The 20884-nt window shown below is 45.2% G+C and overlaps 1 protein-coding gene across 1 annotated transcript; it reads right to left on the bottom strand.

Moving 5' to 3' along the window:
• Positions 1 to 1082: 1082 nt before the first annotated feature.
• Positions 1083 to 20422, bottom strand: actr2a (actin related protein 2a). Its single transcript, XM_062540396.1, has 9 exons — positions 20214 to 20422; positions 18707 to 18817; positions 14683 to 14898; positions 11942 to 12014; positions 9787 to 9923; positions 8349 to 8498; positions 7601 to 7746; positions 4498 to 4630; positions 1083 to 2020 (listed from the first exon to the last, which is right to left on the bottom strand). The coding sequence occupies exons 1-9, from the start codon at positions 20259 to 20261 to the stop codon at positions 1850 to 1852; spliced, it is 1185 nt and encodes a 394-aa protein (XP_062396380.1). The 5' UTR covers positions 20262 to 20422; the 3' UTR covers positions 1083 to 1849.
• Between the last annotated feature and the right edge of the window lie 462 nt (positions 20423 to 20884).

Genomic DNA, 20884 nt, shown 5'->3' with positions numbered 1-20884 from the left:
TGGCGGAGAAAAAAAAAGACACGGATGAACTCGGCCCCTGCTGGAGCCAGTGCTGTATCTCTGATACTGAATATGCCATGGAGGGGGGGGAATGCCCTGTCTTCTGCTCCCTGAGGAACATACGTTTGAATGTGTGTGTGTGTGTGTGTGTGTGTGTGTGTGTGTGTGTCTGTGTGTGTGTCTGTGTGTGTGTCTGTGTGAGTGTGTCTGTGTCTGTGTGAGTGTGTCTGTGTCTGTGTGAGTGTGTGTCTGTGTGTGTGTGTGTGTGTGTCTGTGTGAGTTTGTCTGTGTGAGCGTGTCTGTGTGAGTGTGTCTGTGTGAGTGTGTCTGTGTGAGTGTGTCTGTGTGTGTGTGTGTGTGTGTGTGTGTGTGTGTGTGTGGAGGGACACACCGCCGCTGTGCTAACACGCCCAGTGGCAGTTGCCCAAAACGACCTCATTGTTCCCCAAATGAATACAGGACGACCTTCAGTTTGGTGCGTCCCAAAATAAAAAAAAAAACTAGTGCACTCAAAAGTAAGTGCACTCAAAAGTAAGGCGATAGGGTGCGAATGATACGATGTCGGGGCTTTGTGACCTCGGCGCCTAACTCCCAACACGGAGCACGTCAAACAGACATGGATGAAACAGGAAGAACAAACAAGTACATAAAAAAAAACCACACGCCGTATATGGAACAAAAGGAAGTACCAAAGATATTCTCTTTACTCTCTTTTACAAAAGGACACCCTGTGGGAACAGGATGTACAACACTTGATGCATTTTGGCCCACAAATACAGTCATTACATGGATCTTCTTCATCATCATCATCAATAACAACAACAACAACAATAACAACAACAAAAAAAACATTAAAAGTCCATTCTTAATAATTTCACTGGCCTCGCAGACTGTTGATCAGAATGTGAGCCTGGAGGCTTATATTAAATGATATTATTTCATAATCCGTCACCTGCTATGAACCCTTCTGTGACTAGATTATGGATTTCTTCTTTTCTTCATCTAACATGGTCGCCATTTTATGTCTGACGGACACCCAAACCCATCCTCTACACCCCCCCCCCCCCTTTCTCTCACTCCGTTTCCCCCTTTCTATCACCCCGTTTCTCCCCCTTTGTCCCACTTCATTCTCACTCGGAAGCGTGTCCATCGCAAAGAGAGACAGACTGACTGATGAATGGATGGACTGATTGATTGACTGACTGACTGACTGACTGAAAAGTGATTGATTGATTGATGGATGGCGACCAGGGGTGGGTAAAAGGGCAAACTGAACACTGAATAAATACTATACTCGCCTGTAAAGGGACACGACAGATGTATGTGTCTCAGAGAGAGAGAGAGAGAGAGAGAGAGAGAGAGAGAGAGAGAGAGAGAGATGAGATGTTGGCAAAGGTGTGTTTGGTACTGGTCAAGTTTGGTATTGTAAGACTGGTTTAGAGAGAGAGAGAGAGAGAGAGAGAGAGATAGAGAGAAAAAAGAGAAAGAGAGAGAGAGAGAGTATGTGTGTGTGTGAGTGATTTGCCCACACATCTTGTGGGCCACACTGCATGTGAACAAGAGGAAATTTCTAAAGCACCCTTATTAAACATATGAGTATGTGTGAGTAGGTGTGTGTGTGTGTCTGTGTGTCTGTCTGTGTGTGTGTGTGTGTGTGTGTGTGGTGCTTCTGTGTGTGTCCATATGAAAAGTGAAGGGATTTTTAAGAAACTTTTCTTTCGTGTGTTTGTGTATGTGTGTGTGTATTTACTCAATAAGAAAGTGCGAGACAGAGAGAGAGAGAAAGAAAGAGAAAGAAAGAGAGAGCATGTGTGTGTGTGTGTGTGTGTGTGTGTGTGTGTGTGTGTGTTTATCTGACGGTGACCCCGAGCTTCTCCAGCACGCGCACCCCCTTCTCCTCGTACTCCTCGCGCGTGAGCCAGAAGTTGTCCTTGTCCTTCATGATGTCCGCCAGCACCGCCCCGCCCAGGAACACCATGTGCTTCCGCCGCGGAGGGTCCTCGATACGGATCTTGAATTTCTGACAGACGAAAAAACAAGAGATTTATTATTTATCATTTAAACATCGTTATTATTACTATTATACCACTGCTTATGTTGTTTATATTACTGCTTTGGTCCTCGATACGGATCTTGAATTTCTGACAGATGAAAAAACGAGATTTATTATCATCGTTATTATTACTACTATACCACTGCTTATGTTGTTTATATTACTGCTTTGGTCCTCGATACGGATCTTGAATTTCTGACAGGCGAAAAATCAAGAGATTTATTATCATCTTTGTTATTACTACTATACCACTGCTTATGTTGTTTATATTACTGCTTTGGTCCTCGATACGGATCTTGAATTTCTGACAGATGAAAAATCAAGAGATTTATTATCATCTTTGTTATTACTACTATACCACTGCTTATGTTGTTTATATTACTGCTTTGGTCCTCGATACGGATCTTGAATTTCTGACAGGCGAAAAATCAAGAGATTTATTATCATCTTTGTTATTACTACTATACCACTGCTTATGTTGTTTATATAACTGCTTTGGTCCTCGATACGGATCTTGAATTTCTGACAGATGAAAAAACGAGATTTATTATTTATTATTTAAACATCGTTATTATTACTACTATACCACTGCTTATATGTTGTTTATATTACTGCTTTGGTCCTCGATACGGATCTTGAATTTCTGACAGACAAAAAAACAAGAGATTTATTAGCTATTATTTAAACATCGTTATTATTACTACTATACCACTGCTTATGTTGTTTATATTACTGCTTTGGTCCTCGATACGGATCTTACATTTCTGACAGGCGAAAAAACTAGAGATTTATTATCATCGTTGTTATTACTACTATACCACTGCTTATGTTGTTTATATTACTGCTTTGGTCCAGAGAGAGAGAGAAAAAAAAGATAGATTTGTTACTCCAGAAGAGTGTAAAATCACTGCACAGTGGTCGACTTGAACTTGCTGATTTCTTTTTTTATTTTTATTATAGATTTATTACTATCGTTATTATCACTCCCATACCACTGCTTGTGTTACAGTATATTACTGCTTTGCCAATTTAGTAGTGTCATGCCAAGAATACTTATTGGATTCTGAGAGACTGACAAGAGAGAAAGGGAAAGAGAGAGAAAGAGAAAGAAAGAGAGAGAGATGAATGAATAAGGCAGAACGAGAGAAAACACAGGGAAAGAGGACAGGATGGAAGAGTAGAATGAGAAGGCGAGGAGAGAGAAAGAGAGCGAGAGAGAGAGAGAGAGAAAGAGGGAGAGAGGACAGAATGACAGAGAGGGTGAAACAAGAGAGTGCAAGAAAAAGAGGACAAGATAAAGTCTGTAGGCCAGTGCCCAGGAGATGAGGGCAGGCTCTAACTCTAACTCTAGCGCTGTCTCTCTGAGGACCTCTACTCACGCCAGAGACAAGAGCGCCATCTGGTGGAGACATAGCAGAGATTCACCAGAGCTCTATTGGGCCACGATCAGACATGACACACGGTTTGCGGTTTGTAAGAACGTGAGGTGCGCTAATAGCCTGGGGGTTCCCATGCTGCATTGTGCGCAATTTGATTCACGCTGCTAAGGCCTGGAAACTACCGCCCTCATTTTTGCCTCAGATATAGGGGACCAATCACAGAACAGGGGGGAAAGCAAGACGACGATGAGCTATGCACAGACGCATTTGATAAGAAATCCATGGCGCCCAATAAACGGATCTGGGCATTTTTTTTCAAATACGAGAAAGTGAATGTTTGGTTTCCAGACCACGTCTCATTGAGGAGTGGTGGAGGCGCTAGCCAGGCTAGGTGGGCTATGTTTTCATAAAAAAAAAATAAAAAAAAAGTTTGAATTGAACTTTTTTTTTTTTCAGTTCGAGGTGCTGAGGGTGCCTGTGCAAAACGCTTCCTGCCAAAACGAGACAACATGAATGAGGCGCACCTCACCGCACACACCGCGTCCTGTCTTATCACGGCCTTAGACCACTTCATCTATAACTATGCTCCTGTGTGTGTGTGTGTGTGTGTGTGTGTGTCGTGTGAGGTGTGTGAGTTTGAATATGTGTGTGTGTGTGTGGTGCGTGTTTGAATATGTGAGTGTGTGTATGTGTGTGTGGTGCATGTTTGAATATGTGTTTGTGTCGTGTGTGTTTGTGTCGTGTGTGTGTGTGTGTGTGTGTGTGTGTGTGTGTGTGTGTGGATGTGTGTGTGTGTCGTGTGTGTGTGTCGTGTGTGTGTGTGTGTGTATGTATGTGTGTGTGTGTGTGTGTGTGTGTGTGTGTGTGTGTGTGTGTGTGTGTGTGCGTGCGTGCGTGCGTGCGTGTGTGTCGTGTGAGGTGTGTGAGTTTGAATATGTGTGTGTGTGTGGTGCGTGTTTGAATATGTGAGTGTGTGTATGTGTGTGTGGTGCATGTTTGAATATGTGTTTCTGTCGTGTGTGTGTGTGTATGTGTGTGTGTGTGTGTGTGTGTGTGTTGACTCACAGACAGCTTCTCCACGTCCCCCTTCAGTATCCTCTCCAGGTAGAGCTGCTTGAGTTCTCTCTCCAGACGAGAGGGCAGGCCGGGGTACATGGTGGAACCACCCGACAGAACGATGTGCTTGTAGAACTCAGCCCTACGACAGGGAAGAGAAAAATATATAATATAACAATATATATAGATGGTGGAACCGCCCGACAGAACGATGTGCTTGTAGAACTCAGCCCTACGACAGGGAAGAGAAAGAGATATAATATAACAATATATATAGATGGTGGAACCGCCCGACAGAACGATGTGCTTGTAGAACTCAGCCCTACGACAGGGAAGAGAAAGAGATATAATGTAACAATATATATACAGTGAGGAGAACATGTATTTGATACCATGCTAAAGTTGACTAAAAAGAGGAATATAAAATCATCATTTGACAATTGATCTTAATGTCTTAATTCAAAAATTGAGTAAAAATAAAACCGCTAACTACCCCAATTTTCTTTGTGAATGAAGAATGTTTCGTAAATAAATAAATGTTCTTCCTAAATGCTAGGGGGAAGGAAGTATTTGACCCCCAATGTAACCCTATGGGAATTTAACACATAGGGTTAACATTGGGGCAGGCAGATTTTTATTTTTTAAGGCCAGCTATTTCATGGATTCAGGTTATTATGCATCCTGATAAAGTTCCCTTGGCCGTTGGAATTAAAATAGCCCCACGTCATTACATACCTTTCACCATAGCGAGAGATTGGCATGGTGCTTTTTGCAGTAGGCCTATTAGCCTGTTTGATGCTCATTGAGCTCAATGCAAATCAAACAGGCTAATAGGCCTACTGGAAAAAGCACCATGCCAATCTCTAGCTATGGTCAAGGGTATGTGATGATGTGGGGCTATTTTAATTCCAAAGGCCAAGGGAAATTTATCGGGATGCATAATATCCTAGATCCATGAAATAGCTGGTCTTTAAAAATAAAAATCTGCCTGCCCCTATGTTAACCCTATGTGTTAAATTCCCATAGGGTTACATAGGGGGTCAAATACTTCCTTCCCCTAGCATTTAAGGAAAACATTTATCTATTTACGATACATTCTTCAATCACAAAGAAAATTGGTGTCCTTGGCGGTTTGATTTTTACTCATTTTTTAAATTAAGGCATTAAGATCAATTGTCAAATGATGATTTTATATTCCTGTTTTAGCATGGTATCAAATACATGTGCTCCTCACTGTATACATAACATTCATATAAGAGGAACACAAGTTACTTATTATGTTGTTCTGAAGATGCTTTGACCCTTCAATCAATATCTATCTATCACATCTTTAATTAGATTTGTTTTTTTTATGTGCAAGCAATACTACACAATACCAGAATTGCTATTAATATTACAATTACTTGCAAAACGTCAGTTGAACTGAACTGAACATTCAACGAGTGATTCATTATTTATTTATAAGTACTGATCAGACATTAAAACCCTAGAGGTCCATTCAATAAGTGAATATGAGTTCTGATCAGATATTAAACCCCTGAAGGTCCATTCAATAAGTGAATGTTTATGTATTAGTAGTTATCAGACATTAAACCCCTAGAGGTCCATTCAATAAGTGAATATTAGTTCTGATCGAACATTAAAACCCTACAGGTCCATTCAATAAGTGAATGTTTATGTATTAGTAGTTATCAGATATTAAACCCCTATGGGTCCATTCTATAAGTGAATATTTATGTATTAGTAGTTATCAGACATTAAACCCCTAGAGGTCCATTCAACAAGTGAATATTAGTTCTGATCAGATATTAAACCCCTGAAGGTCCATTCAATAAGTGAATGTTTATGTATTAGTAGTTATCAGACATTAAACCCCTAGAGGTCCATTCTATAAGTGAATATTTATGTATTAGTAGTTATCAGACATTAAACCCCTAGAGGTCCATTCACACGGATGCGCTTTCTTCACTTCCTGCTCAAGCTCAGTTGTCTAACAGCGCGACTGACCGCTGCAACGTGCCTCGTGTTCAGTTGAGCGAGGCACAAGCGGAATAAAAATTGAGGCTTCTAAAAACGCACACCGCTAAAAGTTAAAAACAGTTCAGCTTTTCAGGTCACATGTCTTTTTTTTCAATAATGAGTCGGCGCTTTGCTGCTTTGCTGCTTTGCTGCCTGCCTTAGCGAAGTCAGGAAGTGAGCTATTTAGCTAAATATAGTGTATCGTAGCAACAACATGTACACCACCTACTTCCACCTCACGCGCACTTATGCTAACCGTCGCTATGGAAGTGAAAAAAGCTTCAAGTCTAAGGTCTCAATACTGCACACAGACCAATCAAGAGCAGCTAAGGCTGGGCCTTGTGGTTTGGGCCGTCTCAAAACTAGTCTTTGTTTGCAATAACGAAGGTGTTTAGGAAATCATTTAGGAATTGATAGATTCCTAGATAGATATTTTTTTATATATATATATAATATATATATATATATATATATATATATATTTGTTTTTGGCCAGTCCCAGTTCTTTTAGTAATTATATTCAATACTAATATATTGGTTCCCAAACCTAGTTGTGATTAGCCTGATTACCATCGACTTTCAAAGGCTCTGCGAGACTTTAGTCTGACCAACAGCCTGTGCTAACACGGTTTCTTGCCAGCGCTGGTTGACCCGCCTCCTTTAAGTGCCTCGATTTGCTACTGGTAGATGTCAGAAAGCGGATTGCCGAGTTTAAACCAATAACAACACTCTTTCCTCTGCCTTGAACACGCCTCTACCCAGAGCCGTTGGAGCTGCTCAAAGTTGATTGGTTCTCGACCAAAGGGGGCAGTTCCGCAGATTTCGGGAACTCAGAAATCCTTCTCAATGAGCAGTTGACCAGACCAGCAGCAAAAGCCTGAAGGCGTTGCGTCACTGGGAGGGCGTGCCAGGCTAAGTTGTGATAGAATGTGCATGCATGTGCACAATCGTGTGTGTGTGTGTGTGTGGGCGTGCGTGTGTGTATGTATGTGTGTGTCTGTGTGTATGAGTGTGTGTGTGTGTTTGTGTGCGTGTATGTGTGCGTTTGAGAGTGTGCGTGTGTGTGCATGCGTGCGTGCGTGTGTGTGTGTACCTGGTGTCGATGTCGGCGGCCTGGATGGTGTTGAAGAGCAGCTCGGCCACTCCCACTCCCTCCACGTTGATGAGGTGCGGCTGGAACAGAGCCTCGGGGGCCTCGAAACGCTCACCGCCCACCTTTATCAGACGCCCGTCTGGGAGCTGCACACACACACACACACACACACACACACACACACACACACACACACACACACACACACACACACACACACACACACACACACACACACGACACAAACACACACGACACACACACACGACACACACGACACACACACACACACACACACACACACACACACACACACACTTCAATATCCTGTCCTCTGGCTGCACTCTGCCTGTCCGCCACAGCCTGGGTGTCTTTACAGTCAATGGCCACCAGAGGGCGCCCAAGCTAATGATCCACACTTAGATGAGTCAACAGATGAGAAGCTGAATCACAACGCACAATGCAGCCCCCTGTGGTTAAAGTCTACACTTCCGTCATTGCGATTGTCATGACTTGCAAGAACATTTGAGCGGGAGTGAGAGAGAGGGTGTGTGAATGAGTGAATAATGTGTGTGTGTGTGTGTGTGTGTGTGTGTGTGTGTAGGAATATATGAATTTGTGCGTATGTGCAGTTCTCGTCTGTGTGTGTGTGTGTGTGTGTGTGTGTAGGAATGTGAATGTGTGTGCAAGTGCGGTTCTTGTCCAGGTGTGTGTGTGTGTGTGTGTGTTTGTGTGTGCGCGCGCGTACCGTGTAGGACTCGACCAGGACGGTGGTCTCGAGCGCCAGCTTCTGCTCCTGCTCCACGTTGTAGCCCACGTAGCACAGCTTCTCCTTCATCATGCGCACCGTCTCAAAGTCCGCAGAGTGGTTGAAGGCATAGCCCCTCAGCAGGAGCAACTAGAGGAGAGGAGAGGAGAGGAGAGGAGAGGAGAGGAGAGGAGAGGAGAGGAGAGGAGAGGAGAGGAGAGCAGTGGACAGGAGAGGAGAGGAGAGGACAGGACAGGACAGGACAGGACAGGAGAGGAGAGGAGAGGACAGGACAGGACAGGACAGGACAGGACAGGACAGGACAGGACAGGAGAGGAGAGGAGAGGAGAGGAGAGGAGAGGAGAGGAGAGGAGAGGAGAGGAGAGGAGAGGAGAGGAGAGGAGAGGAGAGGAGAGGAGAGGAGAGGAGAGCAGTGGAGCAGTGGAGAGGAGAGGAGAGGAGAGGAGAGGAGAGCAGTGGAGAGGAGAGGACAGGACAGGAGAGGAGAGGAGAGGAGAGGAGAGGAGAGGAGAGGAGAGGAGAGGAGAGGAGAGGAAAGGACAGGACAGGACAGGACAGGAGAGGAGAGGACAGGAGAGGAGAGGACAGGAGAGGAGAGGACAGGACAGGAGAGGAGAGGAGAGGAGAGGAGAGGAGAGGAGAGGAGAGGAGAGCAGTGGAGAGGAGAGGACAGGACAGGAGAGGAGAGGAGAGGAGAGGAGAGGAGAGGAGAGGAGAGGAGAGGAGAGGAGAGGAGAGGAGAGGAGAGGACAGCAGTGGACAGGAGAGGAGAGGAGAGGAGAGGAGAGGAGAGGAGAGCAGTGGAGAGGAGAGGAGAGGAGAGGAGAGCAGTGGAGAGGAGAGGACAGGACAGGACAGGAGAGGAGAGGAGAGGAGAGGAGAGGACAGGAGAGGACAGGAGAGGAGAGGAGAGGACAGGAGAGGAGAGGAGAGGAGAGGAGAGGAGAGGAAAGGACAGGACAGGACAGGAGAGGAGAGGACAGGACAGGAGAGGAGAGGACAGGACAGGAGATGAGAGGAGAGGGGAGGAGTGGAGAGGAGTGGAGAGGAGAGGAGAGGACAGGAGAGGAGAGGAGAGGAGAGGAGAGCAGTGGAGAGGAGAGGACAGGACAGGAGAGGAGAGGAGAGGAGAGGAGAGGAGAGGAGAGGAGAGGAGAGGAGAGGACAGCAGTGGACAGGAGAGGAGAGGAGAGGAGAGGACAGGAGAGGACAGCAGTGGACAGGAGAGGACAGGAGAGGAGAGGAGAGGACAGGAGTGGACAGAGACAGAGACGGAGACGGAGGAAGGATAAAAAAGAGGGGGGGGATACACAGGAAGTAAAAAGAAATTAAAATACTCGTAAATATTTAGGAGTATTAAGGTTACCTAAGCGTTATTTCAGAATTTGTGTGTGTGAGTGTGTGTGCGTGTGCGTACCTTGATGAGGTAGCGTGTGATGTCCCGTCCGGCGATGTCCAGTCTGCGTGTGAGGTGAGGGAGTGAGAAACCCTCGTACACGGGACAGATGTGTGTGACGCCATCACCAGAGTCCACCACCACTCCCGTCAGCAGGCCTGTACACACACACACACACACACACACACACACACACACACACACACACACACACACACACACACACACACACACACACACACACACACACACACACACACACACACACACACACACACACACACACACACACACACACACACACACACACACACACACACACACACTTCAGTCACCATGGTTTGAGAGTAGCCTCAGTGATCAGTGCATCATACAGTATCTGTGTCTGTGTGAAGAGAGTGAATAAAAGGTTTTGTCATTGAAAGTAAAGTGTGTGTTTGTGTTTGTGTGTGTGTGTGTGTGTGTGTGTGTGTGTGTGTACAAAAAAAAGCGATAGAAGCCGCAACCTTGGTGGCTCCATTCCAAAACAGGACCAAAAATCATTCAAATGATGTGAATGAATGTTGTATGCATGTTCATGTATGTATGTGTATGTACAGTGTATGGGTCTTTTGTCACCTTTACGGAAGTATCTCTCTCTCTCTCTCTGTGTGTGTGTGTGTGTGTGTGTGTGTGTGTGTGTGTGTCTATGTGAACTTGTTTATTTAAGCACGTCTCCGCGGGTGCGAGTGGACTTTCCTCTCATTCAGGCACAAAGCCCAGTCAGACCACCCCTCCCCCCCCCCCCACCCACACACACACATCCCACAATCCTTTGCAGCAGGAAGCGGAGGCTCTGCTGGGGACTGGGCGGGCGTTGAGAGGGAGGATGCGATGAGCCCGCGGGCTGAATCGGCCTCTTTCATGGACGGGACGAGAGCGGAGCTCCAAACGCACCCGGGGAGCGGACGCGCCACAGAGAGATGCACTGTGGGTAGTCCGTCAAAGCTGCAGTGTGTGTGTGTGTGTGTGTGTGTGTGTGTGTGCACGTCTGTGTGTGTGTGTCTGTGTGTGCGCGTCTGTGTGTCTGTGTGTATGTGTGTGTGTGTGTGTGTGTGTGCGTGTCTCTGTGTGTGTCTCTGTGCGTGTGTGTTAGTCCATCAAAGCGGCTTTATGTTTCACTGTGATTTGCATTGGATGGAAAAAGGGAGTCCATCCTCTGGGGCTTCCTTGATAAACAATGCCTGACTTGTACCCATACGATATTATAAACAACAGTGTTAAGTCTCAAGGGGTGAGGTCTCGGACTGGGAAGATTCGCTTGAGATTTCCTGTTAAACCGTCCATGAAATAAACCTGGCTGGTTAACTGTATCAATCAAGTACAAATTATGATTTAGTAAAAAAAAAGGGCAAAATTATAATATCAGATATTAAAAGGAGAAATGAATGTACATGGGGATCACAGACATGCCCCCAGAGAATTAGCCTATTTCACAAGATGTCGCCACTGTGTAAACTAACTTCCTCTGGAACAGCTCAGTCTATAGGAAAGACAGAAACAGGAAGATGTTTTACCCTGCCAATTGAGGCATCACTAACATCAACTAGGCCAGACACCTGGACACTGTGAAATTGGCTCATAGAACTGCAGCGACCTGGCTTCATTAGCTACTGGCTGTAGCAACTCGAGCAAGTCGAGCTAGGTAAAACATCTGTTTACAGTATGTTAACAAGCTTTAGCTTATGCTATGCTAAAACATAGACTCAAAAGGGAAAATTTGATTGCATTTGTGCACCATCCACATATGAAGTGGGCACAAACACATCCACCGAACAAAATATGTTCTAAAAACACATAGGCTAGCCTGAACACTGCTTGTTGCCATCATACAGTACCAAGCTTGCAAACACATGAAACTATGAAACTCTACCACTACAAAACATCACATTATAACACAGGAAAACACTCCTGACTCTTTTACTTTAAAATCATGCTGACACTACGTCACCAAAACATGACATTTGAGCACGCTTGAACGTGCTAGTGCACACACACACACACATACACACACACACACACACATACAGGAACAGACTCTGTATGATCATGCTGACATTGCATCACCAAAACACGCTAGCGCACACACACACACACACAGCATGTTAACATTCCTTGTGTGTGAGTGTAAACATACCTTGAGCGTAGAGTGTGAGAACGGCCTGGATGGCAATGTAAACACCACCGAACTGATAAGTCTCAAACATCACCTGCACACAGAGACAATGTCATTAGTCCAGGCCAACGGATCAGTCAACAGAGAGAAAACACTCTTCTCACACCCACACACACACACACACACACACACACACACACACACACACACACACACACACACACACACACACACACACACACACACACACACACACACACACACACACACACACACACACACACACACACACACACACACACACACACACACACACACACACACACACACACACACACACACACACACACTTGCTTTCACACACACACACGCACACACCCACACATGTACGCATACACACACACGAATATGCGCACACACACACACACACACACACGCACACACAAGTACACACAAGTACACACACATGTACACACATGTACGCACACACACACACACACACACACACACACACACACACACTAGAGTTGTATGTCTCGAGACCGGTCTTGGTCTCGAGACCACTTTTACGAGGTCTCGGTCTTGTCACAGTCTCGACCGTCTTTGGTCTTGGTCTTGTCTTGGTCTCGGATCCCTCGGTCTTGTCTTGGTCTTACTGTCTTGGTCTTGCTGTCATGGGTCGACATAGTGGTCGGGAGATTTGCAACAAATAACAAACTACAAATTTCCGGCGTACCGAGGTGTTTGTGGAAAGAAAAACAATCAGGTTCGAGGAAAGAACTCGGACAGATTAGCGCAATAAGGCATTGAACATTTTGAACATTATAGGTAGGCCTATCCATGGGGCTGTTTCAGTTGATGCAAATGTTCGTTTTTGTGATTAAAATAATTAAATAAATGTAAAATATTTCCCTTGCATCCGTCTTCCTATGTGCAGAAATGTGTTAAACTACTGACAACAAAAGACGTGCGTTTAAGCTACATTGTGTCAGCGCAACATGCAAGACATTTTTTAAAAGTTGTCCATCCACCGTTGATAAAATATTTTTTCTGCATAAGAATATAGCCCAAACTTCCATAGGTGGATTATACGAATAGATGCTGTTAAATAGCCTAGGCTATACTGTTTTCGATGAAAACGGTTAGAGTGATTTTCATGTCAATAACCCTCATTTGCGCTATGTTAGGCGATATCGCGGGCAACACGCGTTGATTAGAATTTCTTTTAGAGATAGATCCACAGGACCTGTTGTGTTTTTTTCTGCTAGCTTGGGTCATTTTTGTTTGAGCTATGTTCATTTAATTTCCACACAAGGGTTGCCAACTCTCAGTCATTCGGCGTGACACTCAGGATTTCAGCATCAATCTCATGCTCTCACGCAGACGCAAGCAACGTCACGCCAAAAATCATTCTTATTTTACTTCAATCCGTTCATTATCAGTTGGTGACTAGACCACAGTAGGCAGAAGACTAGAAGACAAATTTAAGGCATGTAGCCTAGGCTTTTAGATCAGCAGCAGGGATAGGTCTAATATCTGTCTACAACGTTCTCAGCGCAGAGAAATTATCTGCGGATAAAATGCGCACCATTCGTCTCTATCGGATTGCGCGAAGTTCTAGTCACACTGATGACACTTGACAGAGCGCAATCTTTTCGGTGGTATTAATAGTCCTACTAGTTGTTGTGATAGACGGATCACAAGAAAATCAGCGTGAATTTACAGTAGGCTACATCCATTACCGAGTAATCCCGTTTTCTACTTGTTCTCCAACCAAAAATAATGCGCCCCAAAATAATGAACTAGGCTACTGCTCTTCCACTTGTCACTACATAGAAATACACAGAAAACAAGCATTTGGCTACTTCTACATATTAATAACTTTAGACTAGGAGAAAAGCATGACTGAAACCTAGGCTATCACTCTCTTAAAGTGACAGGCATTACATTTGACTTACAGTGTAATGACAATAAAGATAGGCTAAGTGAATATGACAATTGTGTAATATGTCAAAATCAATATGAAATAGTCAACTTACTGTGTATTTTAGCTAATTACGCAGATCAATCCTCTAGTGCAGTAGGCCTAACAGCAGTTTCTCACCCAGTCTACGAAAACATTTAGTGTGAGCTCACAATCACACATGCTCTGTCTCTGCATTGTTCTGTCTGTAGTTGAAAGAATACCTTCTTAAATGGAATTTAAACTGCGACTGAACCTCTTAGTATGCTGCTCTTATTTAATTGATGCAAGTTATGGTGCAACACAGACCACTAGCTGTTTTTTTTTGTTTTTTTTTGGTCTTGGAGTCGTCTCGGTCTCGTCTCGACTTTGTCTTGGTCTTGACCCGGTCTGTCTCGGCCTTGGTATCGTCTTGGTCTCGGTCTTGATACCCTCTGGTCTTGGTAGTGTCTTGGTCTCGGTTTAGGCGGTCTTGACTACAAGTCTAACACACACACACACACACACACACACACACTTGCTTTCACACACACACACGCACACACCCACACATGTACGCATACACACACACGAATATGCGCACACACACACACACACACACACGCACACACAAGTACACACAAGTACACACACATGTACACACATGTACGCACACACACACACACACACACACACACACACACACACACACACACACACACACACACACACACACACACACACACACACACACACACACACACACACACACACACACACACACACACACACACACACACACACACACACACACACACACCTCGATGATCTTCTCGCGGTTCTTGGTGGGGTTCATGGGCGGCTCGGTGAGCAGGATCTTGCAGCCGCGCGGCTCCACGTTGAGCTTCTGCGGCCCGAAGGTGTAGTCCCACAGGTGCTTCATGTCGTCCCAGTTGCGCACGATGCCGTTCTCCATCGGGTAGTTCACCTCCAGCATGGAGCGCAGCTCGCTCGCCTCGTCGCCCACCATCAGGTCCTGAGCCGGGGAAGGAACAGGTCATTTGGAGGTCAGAGAGAGAGGGAGAGAGAGGGAGAGAGAGAGAGAGAGAGAGAGAGAGATAGAGAGAGAGAGAGAGAAAGGGAGACAAAAAGAGTGAGTGAGTGAGAGAGAAAGAAAGAAAGAAAGAAAGGGTGAGAGAGAGAGGGAGAGAGAGAGAGAGAGAGAAAGGGAGACAAAAAGAGTGAGTGAGTGAGAGAGAAAGAAAGAAAGAAAGAAAGAAAGGGTGAGAGAGAGAGAGCAAAGGAGAGAAACAGAGATTGAGTGCCAGAGAGAAAGAAAGATAATGTTTTGAGATAAGAAGCAAGCATCTGTTAAATGTTAACAAGCATGTTATGCTATGCTAAATGCTACTGTGAAATAATAGAAGTTGAAAAACACACACACACAAAAACACTTTTACATTTGTTATGTAAACTTGTTTTTTAGGTCACAGAAGTTTGATATGCATAAAATGAAAACTGTTCATTCACTACATTTAAGTTCCTGTTGAAGATTGAGGTCTTTTTTCCCCATAAGGTTTTTGTGTTTGGTCCCCTTATATAGGATCTTGACGGTTGGGGTGTGAAACTGTGGTATGACATGACATGAAGCAGATCTGCTGAATAATAACATTGACCGCGCATGACGAAAGGAAAGGGGTTAAATAGCCGTTAGACCTGACGGTCCTGAGTAGAAAACGGCTCCGACTCCAAGGGGTTAAATAACCGTTAGACCAGACGGTCCTCAATAGAGAACGGCTCCGACTCCAAGGGGTTAAATAACGGTTAGACCAGACGGTCCTCAATAGAGAACGGCTCCGACTCCAAGGGGTTAAATAACGGTTAGACCAGACGGTCCTGTGAAGCTCGTTTGGCACGGAGCCCGTAGACAATAGTACTCAGAGTGGACTGGTCAATATCCATGGTGTCCTGCACTGCCCACGGCCCACGGCCCACCCCAACACTGGGGCACTGCCCACCCAACACTGTGGCACTGCTGCCCACCCAACACTGGGGCACTGCCCACTGCCCACCCCAACACTGTAACACTGCCCACTGCCCACCCCAACACTGTAACACTGCCCACCCCAACACTGGGGCACTGCCCACCCAACACTGTGGCACTGCCCACCCCAACACTGTAACACTGCCCACCCCAACACCGTGGTGGTACACGACCCTAACAGTGTGTGTCACTACACTTCCTAATGATCCAACGCCCTCCTCCTCCTCCTCCAGGCGACGGCCCTACTTTCTGACAGATCACTGCAGCCTGGAACTCTAGGCATTTGCAAGCTCAACAACAACAGCAGCAGCAGCAGCAGCAGCAACAACAACCCCTCTATCTAGTATAACCTGAAACACACAGCTGACTATCTGCGCTAGATCACGTTAGGCTGCACAGATGCTACACCCTAGCACTGACAATTGTCCACAACATGAGCAGCTACCTCTGCTCCCATACTGCCCTTCAAAGCAAAATAGCAGTAACTGCAACATCATGACGTTCAAGTTGTTATTAAGATTGACATGTACCACAAATAAGCTAATGTGAAAAGTAACAAATACCTCCACATGTCCAATAATCCACCTACAACTGCTTAGGCTGGACAACAGACAGCCCTCTGTGTAGTTGCTGCCTTTTTGCTTTGTAGCGTAGCATAGAGGAAGTCAGTTGCATGCTGGGGACAGTTAGCTAGCAATAGATTTTTTTTCTTTTTTTTTGTAATTACAATGTGTTGTAATTCACTGTGGTTACGTTGGTGGTCAAAAGAGGAGACCAACGGTTGGGGGCGGGGAGGGGGTTGTATATTAGTTTAATATCATCTCAGTTCTTCAACGACAATGAGCCTGTTTATGGCACTCTGTGACTGGAAGAGACGTTAAACGACAACAACAACAACACATTGCATTTGTATAGCTACCTTTCAAGGTACCCAAAAGCACTTCACAGTGAAGGAGGAGGTGAAGGAGGAGGAACCTCACTAACCACCAAAGGAGTTCATGTACTCCTCTTGCATGTCAGCGTCTTACTCATACAACTTGTGTTTTGTTCCTGTTTCCCGTCGAGTTATTTTGATCACATGAAAAATGACAGCGACAAGAGGAAGTCGGTCGAGAGCAGTGAGTGAGTGTGTCGAGTTGACTCCGCGTTCACTTGTGCAGGTTTTGAAAACCCTCTGGAGTCTAGACTCACTTAACGCGTCAACTTTTTTTTTTTTTTTTTTTTAGTTCTTATCTGATGGGCAACAACTAATCACGCAGCTAATCGCCAAAACGCAGATTTCAAGGCGCAGATCACATTCTTTCCCAAAAGCAACCTACGCCTACTGTAGATCTAACTTGTGACACTTTGCAACGTGTACGTGGGTTTCTGCTGATGCAAACTACGTCTTTTAACATGATGTTCTATGGGAGGTACGAGCTATATATAGTGCATGCAAAGAAAGTTGATAGTTTGGGTTGTAGGTTCCCATGCCACATCGTTGTGACAGAGAGAGAGAGATGGCGGGGTAAAGAGAGAGAGAGAGGGGAGGGTAGAGAGAGAGAGGGGGGGGGGGGTAAAGAGAGAGAGAGAGAGAGAGAGAGGGGGGGTAGAGAGAGAGAATGTGAGGTATGAGACAGTAAGACAGTAAAAGAACATTATGCTCAAAGGCCGTGGATGAGTGAGAGCTAATGAGCTATGCTAAGAGACCATCTGAGTTAAGAATTGACGCTATCATTGAACCTAAAGGTCGGAACAGGACACAAGTTTCAAGAACAGGTAGACGAGCATGTGTGAGATGTCCAAACACAATGACCCAGTCCACACACAATAACCCAGTCCACACACACAATAACCCAGTCCACACACACAATAACCCAGTCCACACACACAGAACCCAGTCCACACACAAAGATCCCAGTCAACAATCAGAACCCAGTCAACAATCAGAACCCAGTCCACACACAATAACCCAGTCCACACACAATATCCCAGCCCACATAACCCAGCCCACACACAATAACCCAGCCCCCACACAATAACCCAGCCCACACACAATAACCCAGCCCTCACAATAACCCAGCCCACACACACAATAGGATGCAGCACATTGCCACACTCTCCCCTCAGGTCCCACCCGCTCCAGTGAGAAGAGTCGGGGGTCAGGGGTCAGGGCCGTGTTGGGACACTCTGGGCCTGGTTAATGTGTAAGCACAGGGACACACCCTGACAACAAACACTGGGCAAATCAGTGTTAACGCATTAAACCGCTACCTGCTGATGATGGCATGCCTACTCGGGTACACGTTTTTATTTCCACTAAGGAAATGCTCTTACATCCATATACGTCCTTGTAAATATTTGTGGATGTAGGTATACATTCACCACATAAATCATCGGTTTGAGATCTAGTTGAAATCTTTTCTACAAGGGTCTCTTGACGAAGCAGTGAGTGCACGCAACTCAGTTAGAGATCAATTCGACCAGAGACAAATCAGCAAAGCAATACATGCCAGTGTCCAACACTAGCCACCATTATCCCTTTCATCAACACTTTCCCATAATATCAGACAGATTACTGTGGTTTTACCATTACAGCCGTGACCAATGCTATGATATCATGTGTATAAAGTGGATGCTGACGGCATAGTGTTAGACCACGGCCATGAGAATGATGGAGGATCTGCTTAGACAGGTATGAAGCTGTAGTAAGCACCAAATTGAGAGGGGGACTAGTTAGCTATTAAAGAGAGCTGTGATTGGTTGACAGGACTGTGACAATGCAATACAGAGGGGTGTGATTGGTTGGTTGGTTGGTTACCTTGATCTCGATGTTGCCCACTTTGGCAGTGGACCGGATGATGGGCCGGCCCACCAGCGCAGGGAAGATGTGCTCGGGGAAGTTGGAGCCTGCAAAGCCACATTTGACAAACTAGAGGAGGGAGGGAGGGAGGGAGAGAGAGAGCGAGGGAGAGGGAGGGAGGGAGAGAGGGAGGGAGGGAAGGAGAGAGAGAGGGAGAGAGAGAGTGAGAGGGAGGGAGGAAGAGAGAGAGATGTTTATCTTAAATACACTACTTTGAGTTTCAACCCTAATTTGTCGAGCACTTTGTCACATAATTACATAATAAGCATGAGTAGATTTAAGCGGTGTGTTGCAGTTGCAGGTGTTGCAGAATGCAAAGAACGCCTAGTCCCTTCAGACAGGAAGTTGCTCAAAGACAGAGAAGCCAGAGGAAGGTAATGAGGCAGAGCAGTCGAGAAAGAGACTAGACAATCGATATGGCTGCCGTTTAAGTCGTCTCTTCTACGCTTCAGAAGTTATTTTCTGGTCAGCTAAACTGCCGGGGGGAAATGTGACGTGACGAAACTGACAAGTTGCAAGACGAGCGTTTATCTATGCAGAGAAAAGTGCTTTGATATTCACCACTGGGCTACAGCTTGTTTTGGTCAAAGTAGTCATCAAATAGCGCTAATCAAATAAAAAGGTCTGGGAACAACATAAGATGCATGGATATATATTGGATATATATAGCCTATATATATTTAATCTACGATGGTTCCACAAAATGATGTGCCGGTTTAGCAAACGCAAAATAATGCGCCAGCGTAGAAGTGGTGGTGGAAATGAGATAGACTTCCGAATGATGCCTTGTACGGTTACATCTCTGCAACTTCCTTGTTACATTGTAACGATGGCTGTCTCGCACGTAGCTGCCTAGCAATAAAGACAGAGCTCGCCTGCCTCGACAGCTAACTTCAGTGAAGGTAAGCCAGTGAGCTAGCTGTAGAGGTAGCCTTGCCCTAATGTGTCACTATCCACTTCAAACTAAATGTTCACTGATGATACACTGAAACGTGAGCACCAAACCCTCATAACTAAGGCGGAGAGGATATGAGCATTTCAATCTCAGGCTTGATAATTCACACTCCTGTCAATTGGCTAGCTGGCTACTTCCAGTTAGCTAACGTTATGTCAAAAACGGTTTGGACGATGGAGATCTATCATTTGTCATAACATTTTGAGAGAGCAGGCTAGCCTTAATAGCCTATTAGCTGCTACGTTGCGAATGCAACCTTCATGGGATGCAAAACTGTCCATGTTCGACTCCACCACAATATACCACTCCCATGTATCATTCACAATCTGGCATTTGCGTTCCTTTGATGAAACCTAACCCTCTTACTCTTTAGTAGCTTGGGCTACTATTGCAACCTACTTCCTGTTTCGGCTGAATCTCTTTTTGCCGCAAGAATAGACACATTGGTGTTAAACGAGGGACTAACACCGCCGAATTGAACGCTAGAACACGGTCTGGTTTCAAACTTACCCCGGTACCATTGTCGCAAACCACCACTTTCCTTCCCTGGCTGTCCATTTCTTGTCTGATTCCGGGAACCTGCAGTCCAACCCTGCACAACTTTCTTCTTCTGCGAGGCGGAAATCACACATCCCCGGCTCCTGCACAACGAGCTTCTTCCGGAATGTTTAGCATGTGACCTCATCAGCCAAGCGTCGGCCTACAAACATCAGCACAGAGCCAATTACCACCCAAAGCATATTTTCGACGATTGTTTATTTCGTATCAGATGGCAATACGGTGACAAAAATCTTATAAATAAACTTCTGTTTTACACGTATTGGGTCCAGAGATGGACTGATGGACTAATGACAGAGTATAGCCTATAATAAGCTAGAATGTCTATAGCAAAGATTCTATAGCGTGATAGATTCAATAGATCCATAAACAGCATCCTATGAAGGGGGGCATATAGTAAGGGCATAATTAGTGAAGCTGAAGAATTTGAATGTGTTGCTGCTCAGGTATAATGCATTTATGTCTGCGTCCAAGATGAATCAGACATCTATTTAATTTGACTAAAAGGGTTCTCCTAATTTACCATGCACTGTGTTAAAATCCAGTGCATTTTAAATGGTTCAGGTTCAAGTAAACCGTGACAGTAGACAGAACTGAAATGTGTTGTATTTGAGCGCCCTCGC

The sequence above is a fragment of the Sardina pilchardus genome, chromosome 1 (assembly GCF_963854185.1).
Source record: "Sardina pilchardus chromosome 1, fSarPil1.1, whole genome shotgun sequence".
In the NCBI taxonomy this organism is placed as follows: domain Eukaryota; kingdom Metazoa; phylum Chordata; class Actinopteri; order Clupeiformes; family Clupeidae; genus Sardina; species Sardina pilchardus.
This window is presented reverse-complemented; position numbering and strand designations above follow the sequence as displayed.